This window comes from Lutjanus erythropterus, chromosome 16 (genome assembly GCF_056507025.1).
Source record: "Lutjanus erythropterus isolate fLutEry1 chromosome 16, fLutEry1.hap2, whole genome shotgun sequence".
NCBI lineage: Eukaryota > Metazoa > Chordata > Actinopteri > Lutjaniformes > Lutjanidae > Lutjanus > Lutjanus erythropterus.
This window is the reverse complement of record NC_139332.1, coordinates 38,289,454-38,307,379: the sequence shown is the minus strand read 5'-3', so window position 1 is coordinate 38,307,379 and position 17,926 is coordinate 38,289,454. Positions and strand designations below refer to the sequence as shown.

The 17,926-nt window shown below is 46.2% G+C and overlaps 1 protein-coding gene across 2 annotated transcripts; it reads right to left on the bottom strand.

Moving 5' to 3' along the window:
* Positions 1-1,822: 1,822 nt before the first annotated feature.
* On the bottom strand, positions 1,823-16,190 carry ints3 (integrator complex subunit 3). Of its 2 annotated transcripts, XM_084739563.1 has the most exons (29): positions 15,871-16,190; positions 13,804-13,887; positions 12,855-12,938; positions 12,616-12,729; positions 12,283-12,367; positions 12,122-12,188; positions 11,834-11,975; positions 10,530-10,659; positions 9,889-9,986; positions 9,535-9,726; positions 9,363-9,450; positions 8,611-8,690; positions 8,232-8,323; positions 8,019-8,125; positions 7,781-7,900; positions 6,736-6,865; positions 6,517-6,571; positions 6,324-6,427; positions 6,050-6,214; positions 5,558-5,711; positions 4,857-4,925; positions 4,363-4,438; positions 4,152-4,265; positions 4,017-4,065; positions 3,753-3,920; positions 2,743-2,843; positions 2,591-2,663; positions 2,336-2,492; positions 1,823-2,139 (listed from the first exon to the last, which is right to left on the bottom strand). In XM_084739563.1, the coding sequence occupies exons 1-29, from the start codon at positions 15,952-15,954 to the stop codon at positions 2,062-2,064; spliced, it is 3,060 nt and encodes a 1,019-aa protein (XP_084595689.1). In that variant the 5' UTR covers positions 15,955-16,190; the 3' UTR covers positions 1,823-2,061. The 2 variants fall into 2 exon arrangements, with proteins under 2 accessions (XP_084595689.1, XP_084595688.1); XM_084739562.1 differs by having other exon boundaries at positions 2,336-2,663; positions 15,871-16,189.
* Between the last annotated feature and the right edge of the window lie 1,736 nt (positions 16,191-17,926).

The window sequence follows — 17,926 nt, the reverse complement described above, 5'->3', positions numbered from 1 at the left end:
CTGCACCTCCTCTACACCTCCACTGCACCTCCACTACACCTCCGCTACACCTCCACTGCACCTCCACTACACCTCCGCTGCACCTCCGCTGCACCTCCACTGCACCTCCACTACACCTCCACTACACCTCCACTACACCTCCACTGCACCTCCACTACACCTCCGCTACACCTCCACTGCACCTCCACTACACCTCCGCTGCACCTCCGCTGCACCTCCACTGCACCTCCACTACACCTCCACTACACCTCCACTACACCTCCTCTACACCTCCACTGCACCTCCACTGCACCTCCTCTACACCTCCACTGCACCTCCACTACACCTCCGCTACACCTCCACTGCACCTCCACTACACCTCCGCTGCACCTCCGCTGCACCTCCACTGCACCTCCACTACACCTCCGCTGCACCTCCGCTGCACCTCCACTGCACCTCCACTGCACCTCCACTACACCTCCACTACACCTCCGCTGCACCTCCGCTGCACCTCCACTACACCTCCACTGCACCTCCGCTGCACCTCCACTGCATCTCGGCTGTGCGTCTTTTCCCTCCAGCAGCAGAAACAATCGACTCCACACATTTAAAGACAGAGATGAAGTGAAAGACATTAAAAACACTGTATATCTGCGGTTTCCTGGGCCTGAAAACCTTTGCGGGAGGTCAGATGGTCCAAAGTATGTGCAGGAACACTTTCCCGCATAGTATTTTTCTATAAATCCCAACGTTGGCGGTGAAAAATGCGTACGCACATTTGAGCCCTGTTTCCTCAGTAACCTTCATAAATGAGCCCCAGGTCATGAACAACCTGCTGGTCTCACCTCAGACTGTCTTACCACTGATGTTACTGTCGTCTCACAGGGTTCACCTCAGTGTCCAGCGTGCTGCAAAACATTTCTGAAAACTGACTTTCTGTCAACATAAAGTAATGATATCATAATATCATATTTTTGGACATATCATCATCTGGTCAATTTGAAAAAGGTGGAGCTTTTTCACATGTTTGGACATATTTTTCAACTAGTGATCAATCTAATATTTTTTCCACTAATCAATTAGTTGTTTGATCCAGAAAATATCAGAAAATGTCTCAAAGTTCAAGATGACGTCCTCAAAATTAGTTAGCAATTCATGTATAATAATTGATTAATCAATGCAAGTCTAATTTTCTGTTCATCAGATACAGAAACTGATCGATTCAGACCAAACTCCATTTGAATTGTGTTCATTTTTACTTTGATACACGGATTAAATTACTTTTCTCTCTTCTCTTCAAATCTCTCCTTTTAAAATATTAGTTTATTGTGTAAATAATTTTTTTCTCTTTTCAATTCATTTTTTCACCAAGAGAGAGATGAGCTGCTGAGAATCTGAACAGAAACTGACGGACTCGCGCCAAACTCCATTTGGATTTTTCATGTTTTTCACTTTGATAAAAATGTTGTACTAACCCCGCCCCCTTCCCATGCCCCGCCCCCCCAGGAAGACACAGAGGACGACCTGAAACAAACCAGATCAGTTTTTATATGAAGAATTTTCTCTGAAATGATGTTCAGAGACCAAGAGCTTTTACTGCAGCGAGACAAACAGGAAGGAGCTGCTAAAAACAGCAGGAAGTCAGGATCCTCCACAATAAGAGTCCAAAAACACCCCGCCCCCTCAAAAAAAAAGAAAAAAAAAAGGAGAAAAAAGGAGAGAAGTTCCCACAAACAACCGCACTCATCTTCATCAGTATCAGATCATCATCATCATCGTGTCTGTATTAAAATCAGTTTGTTTGTTTCCCAGAGTTCATAGTTTCCTGCTCCCGGTGCATCACAGAAGAGCAGCCACATGGGAGCCACCTCTGAGTCCTCATCTCCATGGAAACAGTCTCATCACGTGAAAGTCAGTTCACCACGTGGATTTAAAGTCTGCGTCGTCATCTCAGAGCCCCGCCCCTCCCATGGCGGTCAGTGCGTGTCATAGGGAGGGGGCGGGGCCTCATCCAGTAGTCAGAGCGGCTGGTTGGCTGAGTGTCTCTGCGGGCAGCTTGCGTGTGATTGGTCAGAGCGTCGGTCAGTCGCTGTCGGAGCCGACGGCCGACGAGCCTTTCCTCTTCCTCTTCGGAGCTTTGGGCTTCGAGTCTTCCTCCTCCTGAGAGACACGGGACACAAGTTACATCACAGATCACATGACCATCACATGCAGCTGATGTCATCAAGGACAGACACGGAGCTGGTTGGTTACAGCTCAGATCACATGACCACAACATTAACCCCTACAGGACTGGATGAACAGTGTTTGTGTCACTCTGGGATCGAACACGTGGCGTGCAGCGTGCAGTACGTACCGAGGCGCTACTAGAGGCGCTCTCCTCCTCATTGTTTGTGGGCGGAGCCGCTCCCTTCCTGGAGCGTGGCGAAGTGGCCGGAGCTTTACGGCGAGACTTTGGAGGCTTCGCCTGAGAGTCCTCGTACTCCTCAGCCAGAGCGAACAGGTCACTGAACCTGCAGGGACGGGAAGTGACATCATCAACACCTTCTGTGATGTTGTGTGTGTGTGTGTGTGTGTGTGTGTGTGTGTGTGTGTGTGTGTGTGTGTGTACCTCATCTTGTGAGCTTCATCACAGCTTGCCTGAACGTGTTGCAAAGCCTGAAGGATCGGAGTCTGAGTGAAGACTGATAAACAAACACAATCAGTTAATCAATACTGATCAATAATCAGCAACTCTGTAGATATGTATGTGTGTGGACTCACAGTTGTTCTTGGTGTTGCTCAGACTCAGTCTCAGGTTGTCCATGTGCTCCAGGATCTGTTCCAGGGTCAGCTGAGCCAGTTTACTGCTGGAACTACGAAGACTGAGGACAGAGAGACACACCTGGTTACACCTCAGGACGGACGGTGCTGGACTTTAGCAGATATGTGATACATTGATATTTGAAGTCTTCTTGCTGAATTTGATGATCTGCTGATGTCATCAAGAGAACATCAAGAGAACATCACGTCCCTGAAGGAACGTTTTATTCTGCAGTTTGTCAGAAACGTGTTTTGAATCAAACAGACAAAATTAAATGATTGAATTTGAAACAGAAATTACCACAAATGTTAATTTATGTTTGACAGTCATGAAGAGACGAGTGTTTCTTCTGCTCTGAGACACTGAGGGTGTGTCTCCTCCACTGGACAGACCAGAGACAGGACGCTCTGTCTCACCGATTTACTGGTCTACAGACACGTTTGATCATGAGGCAGGTGAACAAAACGAACCAGGTTACTTAAAGAACCAGTGTTCTCCTCATTACTGATGCTGATGTTCTCTAGTTTAAATATCTTTAGGACAAATATGGCTCCAGTGTGACATCAAGACATATTCTAGCTCCGCCCCCACACCAGACGAGCAGAACAGAGGAAGTTAATGGTTGTTTTACGTTTGAAAACTGGTCACTGTTCACTTCCTGTTTGTGAGATTCTGTTTTCCTGTGAAACTTTGTGGACTAAACAACTCAACCTGTCCTTCTGTCAGCAGACAGGTGAGGACAGAACCACTGAACTATCCCTTTAATATCATTTTACACCAACATCAGTGCTGATAGGACGCGTTTTAACCACACTGTGGACAGACAGCATGTCCTCACCTCTGTCTCTGTGGACAGACAGCATGTCTTCACCTCTGTCTCTGTGGACAGACAGCATGTCCTCACCTCTGTCTCTGTGGACAGACAGCATGTCCTCACCTCTGTCTCTGTGGACAGACAGCATGTCCTCACCTCTGTCTCTTGCGTGGCTGGTTGTTGTTCTTGATCAGCTGGGCCTTGATATGTTCTCCCAGCGTGTCGTCGTATTTGGACGCCCAGTGTCTCAGGATGCTGGTGGTGAACTGGTCTTCAGGGTGACAGGGACGACTCAGGACCATCTTCACCATCTCCTCACTGGGCCTGGGACAGACAGAGAGACAGACAGAATGAGGCATTAACAGGGACAGGGGACATGAACCATGAAGAAGGACAAACTCTTTGTATCATGTGTCGTACTTCTCTCTGCGCAGCTGCAGCAGCAGACAGGACAAGGCCTCCGGATGTTCTACAGACAGAAAACACATCAGTCAGGGGAGACAGACAGAGGACAGGGGACAGACACAGAGTGGACACTGTCTCAGCTGTTCTCACCTTTGTACTTGAGGTGCTGCAGGATGGGGATGATGGTCTCCAGAGGGATGCTGTGAGCCAGGAACAACTGCCAGGTACTGTACTGCTCAAAGGTCTCCCAGTCCAGAGACTGAACTGAAACACAGGACAGGAGAACATGAGGACACGTGTCCACTGCTGTCCAAACACCAACACAGTGTGGTATGAGTGTGAGAATGTGTGTGTGTCTCACTGAGGATGTTGAGCACCGAGTCCTTCCTGAACATCACCAGGTTCCCCATCATCACATGACACATCAGCTCCTGTAACTGTTCACAGAGAGAACCGTAGAGAGAACCAGGAGAGAGAACAGGTGAGAACCAGGAGAGAAAAGGTGAGAACCAGGAGGGAACAGGTGAGAACCAGGAGAGAACAGGAGAGAACCAGGAGAGAACAGGTGAGAACCAGGAGAGAAAAGGTGAGAACCAGGAGAGAACAGGTGAGACAACAGGAGAGAGAACAGGTGAGAACCAGGAGAGAAAAGGTGAGAACCAGGAGGGAACAGGTGAGAACCAGGAGAGAACAGGAGAGAACCAGGAGAGAGAACAGGTGAGAACCAGGAGAGAGAACAGGTGAGAACCAGGAGAGAGAACAGGTGAGAACCAGGAGCTCCATCAGGCTCCACAGGTGGTGCTGATATCTAATCATGGTGCTAATCGATAAGAGTATTGATCAGTGAGGTGTTACCTGTGTGGAGTCGATGACAGCGACGATCATGTTGAGCAGCTCGCCGCTTCTCAACGTCTCATCAGGAAACTGAAACACACAGAGGACGAGACATGTCATGTGACCTGAGACCTGACAACACCGTCGAGTGTGTGTGTTCCACAGTGTGTGTGTTCCTCAGTGTGTGTGTGTGTGTGTGTGTGTGTACCTCTGTGTGTGTGTTCCTCAGTTTGTGTGTGTGTGTGTGTGTGTACCTCTGTGCGTGTGTGTGTGTGTACCTCTGTGTGTGTGTGTGTGTGTGTACCTGTGTGTGTGTGTGTATACCTGTGTGTGTGTGTACCTCTGTGTGTGTATATACCTCTGTGCATGTGTGTGTGTGTACCTCTGTGTGTGTGTGTGTGTGTGTACCTCTGTGTGCGTGTGTGTGTATATATACCTCTGTGCGTGTGTGTGTGTGTACCTCTGTGTGTGTGTGTGTGTGTATACCTCTGTGTGTGTGTATACCTCTGTGTGTGTGTACCTCTGTGTGTGTGTGTGTGTGTGTGTATACCTCTGTGTGTGTGTATACCTCTGTGTGTGTGTACCTCTGTGCGTGTGTGTGTGTGTATATATACCTCTGTGCGTGTGTGTACCTCTGTGTGTGTGTACCTCTGTGTGTGTGTGTGTGTGTGTGTGTATACCTCTGTGTGTGTATATACCTCTGTGCGTGTGTGTGTGTGTACCTCAGTGTATATGGAGGGGGTGAGGTAGCAGAGCAGCCGGACATCGTCCTCCTGACACGCCTTCATGTCCATCATCAGACATGTGTGCAGGTCGCCGAGTGCCGTCGCCTGAGCGAACGACTCATACAGCATCATCTTACCGTTTGCCGCTTTACTGTAAACACATTATTGATTGATTATTGAATTAATTCCTCCGGTTCCAGCTTCTTAAATGTATTTTTTTCTGGTTTCTTTGAGTTGTGGACAAAACAAGACATCTTATGGGCCAAACAACTAATTGATTATTGGAAAAATTATTGCCAGATTGATCACTAGTTGAAAAATAGGTCCAAACATATGAAAACAGGTTTGTTTTGTTTGGACCTATTTTTCAATTGACAAGTTTAATTTCTCATCATTTTCTGATGTTTTACAGATCAAACAACTAATCAATCAATCAATAGAGAAAATGATCAACAGATGAAAATATAAAACTGAAAAAGAAAAGGTCACCTGGCTTTGAGGTAGTACAGCAGGTGATATCCGATCTTGGGTTGTTTCTGGTAGAACTCGGCCAACATGTCGAGTAGAACGGAGAACCCACTGTTGTCCTCCTGCATGGTACACAGGTTCCTGAACACCAGACACACCGGCTTTGAGATGGACTCCTCCAGAGACCTGAGGGACAGACAGACAGACAGACAGACAGACAGACAGACAGACAGGTGAGGTTGTGTTTAAAGTCGGTTAGAAACGTTGATCAGATTTTTCAGATAACCAGTCTTACTCCTCGGTGATCTCCTCCGGCAGGACGTCTCCTCTGAAATGATCTTTGAACAGTTCAGCCAGACAGGAAGCCAGAGCGGACATCTGCTCCGTGTCAAAGTCCTCCTGAGACAACAGCAGAATATAGCAGAGTCCAGTAGAGTCCAGAGTAGAACAGAGAAGATCCTGGTCTCTCTTTGAGAGTGAAAACTCACCTCCAGGATCAGATCCACGATCTCCTGCATCACCTCACACTGAGTCTCTGTGTCACTGAGGAGGACGAGGAGGACACACCATCGTCATCATCATCATCATCATCATCGTCATCATCGTCATCATCACCACCATCATCACCACCATCATCACCATCACCACCATCATCATCACCATCATCACCATCATCATCATGTCGAGGACTGTAGGGGGTGTCTCACCTGGTCTTCTGCAGCTGCTGGACCTTCTCCTTCATGGTGTCGTCTAATTGGTCGAGCCAGGGTGTGATGTCAGCAGGCTCCTCCATCACGGCCTCTTTGATTGGATGGAACCTGAACTCCCTCTTCTTTCCTGCACAGTGATTGGTCAGACAGCAGAGTGATGTCATCAGTGCACAGTCTCACCTGCAGCAGGTAGGACCAGCTGGAACTGTAAACTGGATCAAACTGGATCTGTTCTGATTGCACAATGTAAACCTCTTTATTCTTAATGGTTCATTACCAGAAAAATCAGTTCTTGTTCTGGTTTAAACTGTTCATACTCTGTATAAAATGGATAATTGTGGTTTAAAACGGGCTTTAAACTGGTCACTTCCCAGTTTAAACCTGTAAATTCCACTTCCACCCATCGACTGTCGTTAGGCCTCACATTAGGGAGTGAAACCATTCCTGGTCTGGAGGCGGCCTCTCTTAGAGGATAAATATTCATCTTCATCAGACTAGAGTCCTGTCTAGTCTGATGAACATGAAGTGATGAAACCTGCTCGGATGAGAGGAGAAACGTCCAGCTGCGATCGATTTAATGCCCTAAACAACTATGACCTGGATGAATGAGAATATTCACAGGCATAAATTCCACTTAAAACTAATTTATTCTGGATAAAAGTGGTTTATTTTAAACATGTTTGTTCTGGTTCAACTGGTCTGGTTTAAAGTGAGTTTTTTAGGTAAGTACTCTCACTAAATTTGTACAATATCACTAAGATCACTTGTCATTCTGCTTTAAACTGGTTTGTTCTGGTTTTAAACTGGTATATTCTGGTTCAAACTATATATTCTGGATTTTAGTGATCTGTACTGTGTTTGCTCTGGTTTAATTGGTTTATTATTGTGTTTTTTTTAGATAAACAGGTTTATTCTAATGTAAACTGGCTTCATTACTATTAAAACAAATTTAGTTATTCTGGTTTAAACTGGTTTTATTCTGGTTTGAAATAGTTTATACCTGTTTAGTTAAACTGGTTAAAATAAGTTTGACCTTCGTTACCTTTGTTGTTGACCTCCTCCTCATCATCACTGAAGGCTGCCTCTGTGTTGTCATAGCAACCCTCCTCCTTGTCCAGCATGTGGTTGTCCATCTCCATGGAAACTGCTTCTTCCATCTTAACTGCAGGACAGTTTTGTTTTACACGTCAATGAAAATTTATAATGATGATGATGATGATTATGTGTGTGCCTTATTGTGTGTATGATGTGTATGGTGTGTGTGTGTGTGTGTGTGTCACCCTCAGTAGGGGGCGATGGCGAGCTGCAGAACTCGGGGAATCTCTCTCTGAGCATCGATCGAAGCTCTCGGTCCAGCTTTGGGTTGTCAAACAGCGGAGCAAGGTGACTAAGAGATCAATAAACAGTAATCAATCATCAATAATTAGGACATGTTGGACAGAGTGAGCACTGTGTGTGTGTGTGTGTGTGTGTGTGTGTGTGTGTTCTCTTACGCCAGCACTCTCTTCTCCATGATGAAGGTGAGCGAATTAAAGACGCCCTGACGGACCTGAGACTCCAATGGAGGAAAGAAGTGAGGGATGATCTGAGGAGAGAAGGAAACAAGGACAGGAGACAAGGAGACAAGGAGACAAGGAGAGGAGATGAGGACACAAGAACAGGAGATGAGGAGACGGGGAGAAGACAGTTTGTTTAGAGTCACTTTGTGTCGTCTCTGCATCAACATCAGGTTTGTTCTCTGCTTCATGTCCGGAGTGAACGGTGTGTGTGTGTGTGTGTGTGTGTGTGTGTGTGTGTGTGTGTGTGTGTGTGTGTGTGTGCGTGTGTGTGTGTCTGTGTGTGTGTGTGTGTGTGTGTGTGTGTGTGTGTTACCCTGCACATGAAGTCCAGCAGTGTGGCAGTAATGGCAGGATGAGGTTTCATGGAATGATGCATCACCAGGATGGCAGGTTCTGATTCACAAATAGAGGATCAATAACAACAACAACAATATGAGACTCCAACTTTTCAAAGTCAAACTGAAGAACTTTTCAATGTTTGTTTGTTTAAATCAGAGGTTATTGTGCTGTAAACAACCAAAATTATGTTTCATGACAGAAATCAACAGCAGGGAGACAAATGACAGGAAAACAGAGCAGTTAGCTCTGATTAGCACCACGTTAGCAGTTAGCTCTGATTAGCACCACGTTGGCAGTTAGCTCTGATTAGCACCACGTTGGCAGTTAGCTCTGATTAGCACCACGTTGGCAGTTAGCTCTGATTAGCACCACGTTGGCAGTAAGCTCTGATTAGCACCACGTTAGCAGTTAGCTCTGATTAGCACCACGTTGGCAGTTAGCTCTGATTAGCACCACGTTAGCAGTTAGCTCTGAGTAGCACCACGTTAGCAGTTAGCTCATCAGTTACAGTAGTTCACCTACTAGGCCTGAAAGTTACTGTTCACAACAAACTCCATGTAATTTTCTCTGGATTTAAGCACAAATCTGCTGCGTGTCAGTGTGACCTTCACTGCGTCTCTGACAGGACAGTTGATAAACCCTCATACTGAGGACACGTCTGCACTGTGAGGACATTTTGAAGTTTCAGAGTTTGTTTTCAGGTGTGTGTGTGTGTGTGTGTCTCACCTATGTTCATGATGCTGTCTTTCTCAGGGTTGAAGAACAGCCAATCATAGAAGAGCGCCAGCTTGGCGTTGGAGGCAGCAACGTTTGACTGCAGACACAGATTGATTGATTTACTGGTTATTAATAATAACAGACAATCAGAGACTGACAGTCTGAGGCCTCACCCCCTTACCGTGCAGGTGGTGAGCAGCCAGCCAATGATGGCCCAGCGTGGCAGGATGTCAGAGCTCAGCACCTCATTGGACGGATGGACCACCCCACAGATGTAGCGAATGAGATCGCAGCGCAGTGATTGGCTCTCTGCTGTGGACAGATATTGTCTCTGGAACCAGTCCTGATACCGCTTCTGCTGCCCGAAACGCACCTGAAGACAGGTAAGACAGAGACAGACAGGTCAGAGGTCACCTGAAGACAGGTAAGACAGAGACAGACAGACAGGTCAGAGGTCACCTGAAGACAGGTAAGACAGAGACAGACAGGTCAGAGGTCTGTGTGTGTGTGTGTGTGTGTGTGTGTGTGTTGTTACCCGTGAGGTCATGAACAGCAGTTTGGTCTCCATGTCAGGTGTGAGACGACAGGCCAGGAACTTCCTGGAGGTCCGAGCTGTCAGCAGCTGGAGAACACCTGGAACACAAAACAAACCATCAACATCAAAATCCTGAACTGATTCGTGTTCAAAAAACTAACACCAGAAATTTGACAAGAAGCTTCATCAAACACTGATAATTAGCTCGTCCTTGAGCTTTGGCTCATCTCCAGCTGATTCACACAGAAAACAGAGTGAGCTTTTATTGTGAATCTGACTGTGGAACGTTTGTGTTTATTCACCTCAAACAGACGGAACATGTCCACCGTCAGCTGAATCTGGGTCAGTTTGTGTCTGGTGACAGACGTGACGTGAGGCAAAGACTGAATCATTTGCACAAGTCAAAAGTGTTTAATTACAGTAAAAGATTGAAATGTATGTTGGGGCTTTGCAGAGAGTTGTGTGGGCGGAGCCACAGCTCACTGACAGACACCTGTGTCACTGTATGTATCTGTGATACGAAAAAAAATGAGCTTCACTTTATGTTTCAACACATCCACAACACACTGACGCATGTGTCAGAATACTGCAGTATGTAACTCCCGTCTGAGCTGTGAGGATTGTGGGTAGTGTAGTCTCACCTGTGAACTGAGGACTGAGGACCTGTGGGTTGTGCAGCAGGTCTTTCCAGACCAGTTCCATCTCTGGGATCCGAGCGACGTTCTGCAGCAGACGGACCAGATCTCTGCCGATGATCAGACAGTCCATGAACTGTAGAGAGAGACGGGGTTAAAACTGTAACCACCAGGACAATCAGGAGCACCTCCTCCCTGCTCCTCTCCTCCTCTCCTCCCTCCTCCTCCTCTCCTCCCTCCTCCTCTCCTCCCTGCTCCTCCCTCCTCCCTCCTCCTCTCCTCCCTCCTCCTCTCCTCCCTGCTCCTCCCTCCTCCCTCCTCCTCTCCTCCCTCCTCCTCTCCTCCCTGCTCCTCTCCTCCTCTCCTCCCTCCTCCTCTCCTCCCTGCTCCTCTCCTCCCTGCTCCTCCCTCCTCCTCTCCTCCCTCCTCCCTCCTCCTCTCCTCCCTCCTCCTCTCCTCCCTGCTCCTCCCTCCTCTCTCCTCCTCTCCTCCCTCCTCCTCTCCTCCCTGCTCCTCCCTCCTCTCTCCTCTCTCCTCCTCCTCTCCTCCTCCCCTCCCTCCTCCTCCTCTCCTCCTACCCTCCCTCCTCCTCTCCTCCCCTCTCCTCCCCTCCCTCCTCCTCTTCTCCCTCCTCTTCTTCTCCTCCTCCCCTCCTCCCTCCTCCTCCTCTCCTCCTCCCCTCCCTCCTCCTCCTCTCCTCCCTCCTCCTCTCCTCCTCCCCTCCCTCTTCCTCCTCTCCTCCTCCCTCCTCCTCTCCTCCCTCCTCCTCTCTCCTCCCCTCCCTCCTCCTCTCCTCCCTCCTCCTCTCCTCCTCTGCTCCTCTCCTCCCTCCTCCTCTCCTCCTCCCCTCCCTCCTCCTCTCCTCCCTCCTCTGCTCCTCTCCTCCCTCCTCTTCTCCTCCTCCCCTCCCTCCTCCCTCCTCCTCTCCTCCTCCTCCCCTCCTCCTCCTCCCCTCCCTCCTCCTCCCCTCCCTCCTCCTCTTCTCCTCCTCCTCCCTCCTCCTCCTCCTCCTCTCCTCCTCTCCTCCCCCTCCTCTTCTCCTCCTCCCCTCCCTCCTCCCTCCTCCTCTCCTCCCTCCTCCTCTCCTCCTCCTCCTCTCCTCCCTCCTCCTCTCCTCTCCTCCCTCCTCCTCCTCTCCTCCTCCCCTCCCTCCTCCCTCCTCTTCTCCTCCTCTGCTCCTCTCCTCCCTCCTCTTCTCCTCCTCCCCTCCCTCCTCCCTCCTCCTCTCCTCCTCCTCCTCTCCTCCTCCTCCTCTCCTCCTCCTCTCCTCCTCCCTCCTCCTCCTCCCCTCCCTCCTCCTCCCTCCTCACCTTCTCCCTCAGCATGCTGATGCAGAAGTCGACCTCTTTCTGACGCAGAGTCAGCAGGTTCGGTGCTCCGTGGTCGACGATCAGTCGGAGGTAGGTGTAGACCGACATGGCGATCAGCATCCCGCTCTTCAACACCCACTCCCTGCACACAGGGACAGAAATGTGAAGATATTAATGTCCAGCTGTGTCCGTCCTGAAGACGTCACTGCTCGGGGTGACCGTGGCTCAGGAGGCAGAGCAAACTGTCAACCAATCACAAGGACCACCTGTGTTGATAAAAAAACGTACTTCTGGTCCAGCAGGATGTCGAGGACGCTCTCAGCCAACCACAGGTTCTTAGTGGAGATGTCTCCACCTGGACGTCAACACACAGGACGGAAACATGTTACACACATGACAACATGTGGACACAGCTGTGTGTATACTGTGTGTGTGTGTGTGTGTGTGACCTGCAATCTGTTTCAGCAGCGTCATGACGACGCCATCAGCTCCCATCATGCCGCTCTTCACCAGCTCTCTGACCAACCACACCAGCTGTGGACACACACATCAACATGTTCATTAATGTCACATTTTAATTTATCCTTAAACATCATTATTATTATTATCATTATTATTATTATCATTATTATTATTATTATTATTATTATTATCATAGCTGCAACTAACGATTAATTATTTTTACAGTGACAAGACTGAGACAGGATCAGCTGTTTAATGAGGAAAAGGATCAACAGATGATTCAGTAATGACAATAATCAATAGCTGTGTGTATTGATCACCTGTGTTCGGGGCACGTCCTGCAGTTTGAGGAACTTCTCCATCAGGATCTGGTTGATCTTCACCAGGATCACGTTCATCCCGTCTCTGTTGACCAGAGTCAGGTCTCTGTAACACTGGTCACACACACACACACACACACACAGAGTCAGTGACGTCACAGTGATGTCACACATTAATAATGATGATGATGATGATGATGATGATGATGATGATGATGATGATGGGGGAGGCGTCTCACCCTCTGGGCCTGGCTGGGTTCTGTGAGGACCAGAGTGAACAGACCCAGACACACCTCCTCATGCTGCTGCTGACCTTTACACACCTGGAGGACAGGTAACAGGAAGTCACATCACAGAGAAACAGGTTTCCTGTCAGTGTTTATGCATGACCACAGATAATCCTGTGTTCTGATTGGCTGTCAGAGTCCAGGTTCATTGTGTTTGTGTATCGGCTGTTAAAAATGGACTTGGTATTTTTCTGAACCACCTGTCGGACCAGGCAGATGAAGCGAAACATCAACACTGAACACTGTTCCTGAGGACGTGATTGAGGACTGATGACACAGTTCATCCTGAAAGAGCAACAGCCAATGGGGAGGATCCAACACTCCACTGACCAATGGTGACACTTTGCTGCAGTCCAGCTAAAAATGACTCAAACCAATGAATGAATGAATGAATCCTGTCACACCTGTCAGTTGAAACAGAAGTCCAAACACGTTTCAACTACAGATCAATCTGGCAACAATTTCCTCAATAATCAATGAGTTGTTTGGTTCATAAAATGTTGATCAAAGTCCAAGATGACGTCCTCAAATCAGAGAATATGGACTTTTTTAAATTAAAAAGAACTCAAACCGATTAATTAATTGTCAAAATAACTGACAAATAATTTAGAAATCAATAAATTGTTGCAGCTCGAGCTTGTCGATCACTTTGTTTGCCTATTTGTAGACAGAAACATGAGAGAAAACTGTGAAATAAACCTTTAATAGTGTCTGTTTACATGTGAAGTTTTACTGCTGCAGTACTGCAGTATTATTCTGATTCAGTATCATCTGTCTTTACTGTGGTACTCTCAGTTTGTCTCTTGTTGTATTTGCAGTAATATAAACTGCAGTACTTCACTGTCACTATATGAACTGTAGTGTTTGTAGGATCAGATGTCGTGTGTGTTGTGTTTCTTACGTTGGCGGTGAGGGCGTCGTTGGCCTCTCTCTCTGACAGCCCATTGGTCAATGACTGGACGATTCCAACACAACGCTCCAATCTCTGTGCACGCACACACACACACACACACACACACACACACACACACACACACACACACACACACACACACATTAGAAACACACACTGAGGTGAGTTTACCTGCAGAGACAACTCAAACTCATCAGTCTGCAGTAAACTGAGTGTTTATCAGAGCCAATCAGAGAGCAGCAGACAGTAAACACACACCTGGAAGGTAAATGTAGCAGTTTAAGTCAAAGACTGTGGACAGACAGAGGTGGACATTATACACCGACCCTGTGATCAGTGGACGAGCAGCAGACAAAACACAATGAAGTGTCACAAATGTGCTCAGATCAGTTTTTATTAATGACAGTGTGAACGACACAAATCACCTGCAATCTGATCTTTGAATTCACTTTCTCATGTGACCCTGAATCAGATCCAAGTCTGACAGAGCGACCTCTCATGTGACATTAACGTCTGAAGTGTCTCACTGGGAGACTTGTCCTGACAGATTTAGGAAGAAGCAGCTGTTTGACATCCTGAACTTTGGATGAAATCTGATCTGTAAAGTAAAGCTGCACAATTAATCACAATATCATGTAAATCGCTCGAGCTGGATTCATCAATTTGGAATGATTTTCCTTTGCTTGGTCTGATATCGATTCATAAAAAACAAAATCAGTCTTTTCTCCTACAGATACACCTGCAGTTTAAACCCTATTAGTCTCACGTGAAAAAAAAAGGACATGATTAATGTCACGGCTTTGAGGTCAATTCTTAATGTAAACATTAATATTATTAATAATTCACCAGGTCAGAGGTTAGTCCTTCTGCAGTAATAAAAATCTGTATCAATATCCAGCCCTACAAATCACAAAACCACACCAAGTACAACGTCCAAATCACAGACCAGATCAGAAGTTTCTGAAAAAGGAAAACTCTGACAAACATCATTATAGATCTGCAGACTAAAAATCTTTTTCTCCACATGAAATAAAACATGTTTGTTAGATTCAGACTCCAACAAACATCACATCATCATGATTAGGTTTTTTTTTTTAGTAAAAACAGCAACAACAACAACAAAAAAAACATATTAACCATAATGCATTTCAGTCAAAATAATCACAAAATGTTTATTTTATCCTGTGCAGCCTGACTGTGACGCCATTTACAGGATCACACACACACACACACACACACACACACACACACACATCTCTGCACAGCCAACACTCCACAAAAAGACAGAAATAAAAACTGTCTCTCCTCCTCTGCTCAGTGGTTCTCTGGACTCTGTATGACAGCGTGTGGTTGTTTCTTTAATCATCGATGACACATCACGGTCATTTTGTGATTTAGGACATACAGATTTCTCCTTTATAAGATCATTTGAACTGATCAGAGCAACAATAACTTTAAATTACTGTTCTGAGATCAGCTGAGTTCCTGATAACTGAAGCTGATATATCTGATATGTATCGTTTAAATCTAATTAACGCTGTGACGTCTGTTTGTAAACATGTCTGTTGTTGTTCAGAGTGTAAATAAAGTTTTTTTGGACTGAGTTGACTTTAACTCTTTAACCTCAGTCTGACTCTCAGTATCTCACTTTACTTTTTGACATGTGAAACACGAGCACGGCGCATGCGCACCTGTCACTTTTTGCTCTTCTCCATATGTTTACGTAGGATTAGCATGCTAGGCTAACAGTCGGTCAGCTGTGGGACTTTAAACCCGCTCTGTGACGTCTTACGAACACCTGAGACAGCCTCACCTGTCCCACACTGCAGGTTTAACACACCATCAGCCTGTTTACACACAGCAACACACCATGCTAACCATGCTAACCCTCTGCTAACCATGCTAACTAGCCTGCTAGCCTGTGTGCAGCTCCACAGACCCGGGTCCATCTCCCTCTTTGTACCCTCACTCTCTCCACGCTGACACCCGTCTACAAATCCGTGTTAAACCCGGATCAGACCCGCTCCGTGGCCCGGTTCAGATCGGTTGCCTTACCTCCTCCAGCTCGTCTTTAGCGTCCAGCTGGGTGGACACCAGCAGCCGGCCCGCAGGCTTCGTCTTCGCGGGAGCAGGCTCCATCTGGTCCCGCCGCTGCTGGCCGGGCCCCGCGGAGCTGTAGGGACCGGGTCTCCGGCTTCAGGGGGGTACAGGCGTGTGTGTGAGGCGGTCCGGAGGGTCTGGATCCCGGGTCAGGGTCTGCAGAGTTCAGGTGAGCCGCTGTGATCCGGTTCACTAGGGTTTATAAAGTTACAGAGGGGGAGAGACTGTCTCAACACTCTCTCTCTCTCTCTCTCACACACACACATACACACACAGGGACATAACCGACATCCGCACGGAGTCAGGGGGCGGGGCCTAAACAGCTACTGACCAATCCACATCACTGAGAACTCTGACTGAAGGACAAATAAACCAATGAGAGGAGAGAAACTCTGCAGCCAATCAGCGACCTGCTTCGAGAAGTCCGTCTGCATGGAAACACTGAAGAAGTTGTTTATAAATAAAAACAATAAAGATGTGTCAAAAATAAATAATGTAATAAAATCACATTAAAATGTGAGAGATGATTAATTTTTGTGTGTCTGAGAAAGATTTTTCATTTCCGACACAGATTTAGATTCAGTGTTCTTTTTGTTGTTTCCCTCAAATAAACGTTAATGTCAGACGGTTAATGTTTTTTTGATAAATGTTGACGTGTAAAAATAAACAGTTCAAATCAAAACGGTCATTAGTTAATTAAGATTCTTATCAGTTAATTATCTTTCGATATAAACACTCCAGCCAGAGTCAATAATCTACAGTTCATTTATGTTTCGAAGTAGTAGAATATATTTTTACTGCATGTAGTCTTTTTCCTGTAGTGGTCATAATAAATACTGACTGAAGCGTTCACAGATGATGACGAACTTGACTTGTTTGTTTCTTTAAAGATGTTTCTCTTCTGTTTCGGTCTGTTACATTATGGACCACATCAGATGATGATGATGATGATGATGATGATGATGAGTTTTATCTGAAATAGAAGAGAAATGATTCTGCAGGCTGAGATGGGTCTACAAACATTTTCAAACAGAATTCATTTTTCTGATTGGATCTGTTCTTTTATTTTCCACTTCATTTTTTGTCTCTGCTGTTTAAAAACATTCGTCCACTAGAGGTCACCCTCCCCTGGCCCCGTTCCATTCCAGTGGTTTCCAGTTCACATTTCTTTTTTATATATTAATTTACAATTATTAGTATTATTTTTTTAACTTATGTTTTATTGAAACTTTCCTTCTACAATTACACTGTCAGGGTGTAACATACATACATCATCGAGCAGTTATCCTTATGTCAGTGTCTTTATTGTCCAGCGGTGGTGGTGTCCTCTTATTTTCATTAAATTGTGCCTCTTGTAATCTCAGTTTATAAATTTCTCCATTACAAATATCTCTTCCACATCCACTGCTCTTCAGTCGGTGGTTCCACTTTATACCATAATCTTGTAACTGCTTTTTAACTTGCCGCTAACAGTACTTTAAAGGTACTCATCGTCTCTTTGTATTGTGTCTTGTGTCAGATTTCCCAAGAACCTATTAATTTGTTTTATGCTTCCCTTCCCACTTGTTGTGTTTAGTTTATAATTCAATACCACGTTAAAGTCCCCACCACACATCAATGTCCCTTCTGTTTCCAAATTTATAAGATCAAATATGTTTTAAGAAAGTACTTTTCTTCTCTCTGGAGGGTCATACACATTGAACACTGTCAATAGTTGATTTTCTAATTTACCCTTTATCATGATGTATCTTCCCTCCTCATCACCAATTTCCTTGATCAGTTCAAACTTTATCGTGTTGGAAATCAATATCGCCACACCGCTCTTGTGCTTTTGTCCAAAGGAACTGGAAAATGAATTCCTACAGTCGAACGTCTTAAACTTTGCGTGTTCCTCTTGCGATAGATGTGTCTCTTGCAAAAGAATAACCCGCATCTTTTCTTTTCTAAATTTAGTTTAGGGCTTAATCTCTTTTTTAAATATTGTTAAGTCCATTAAGATTCAACGACACCA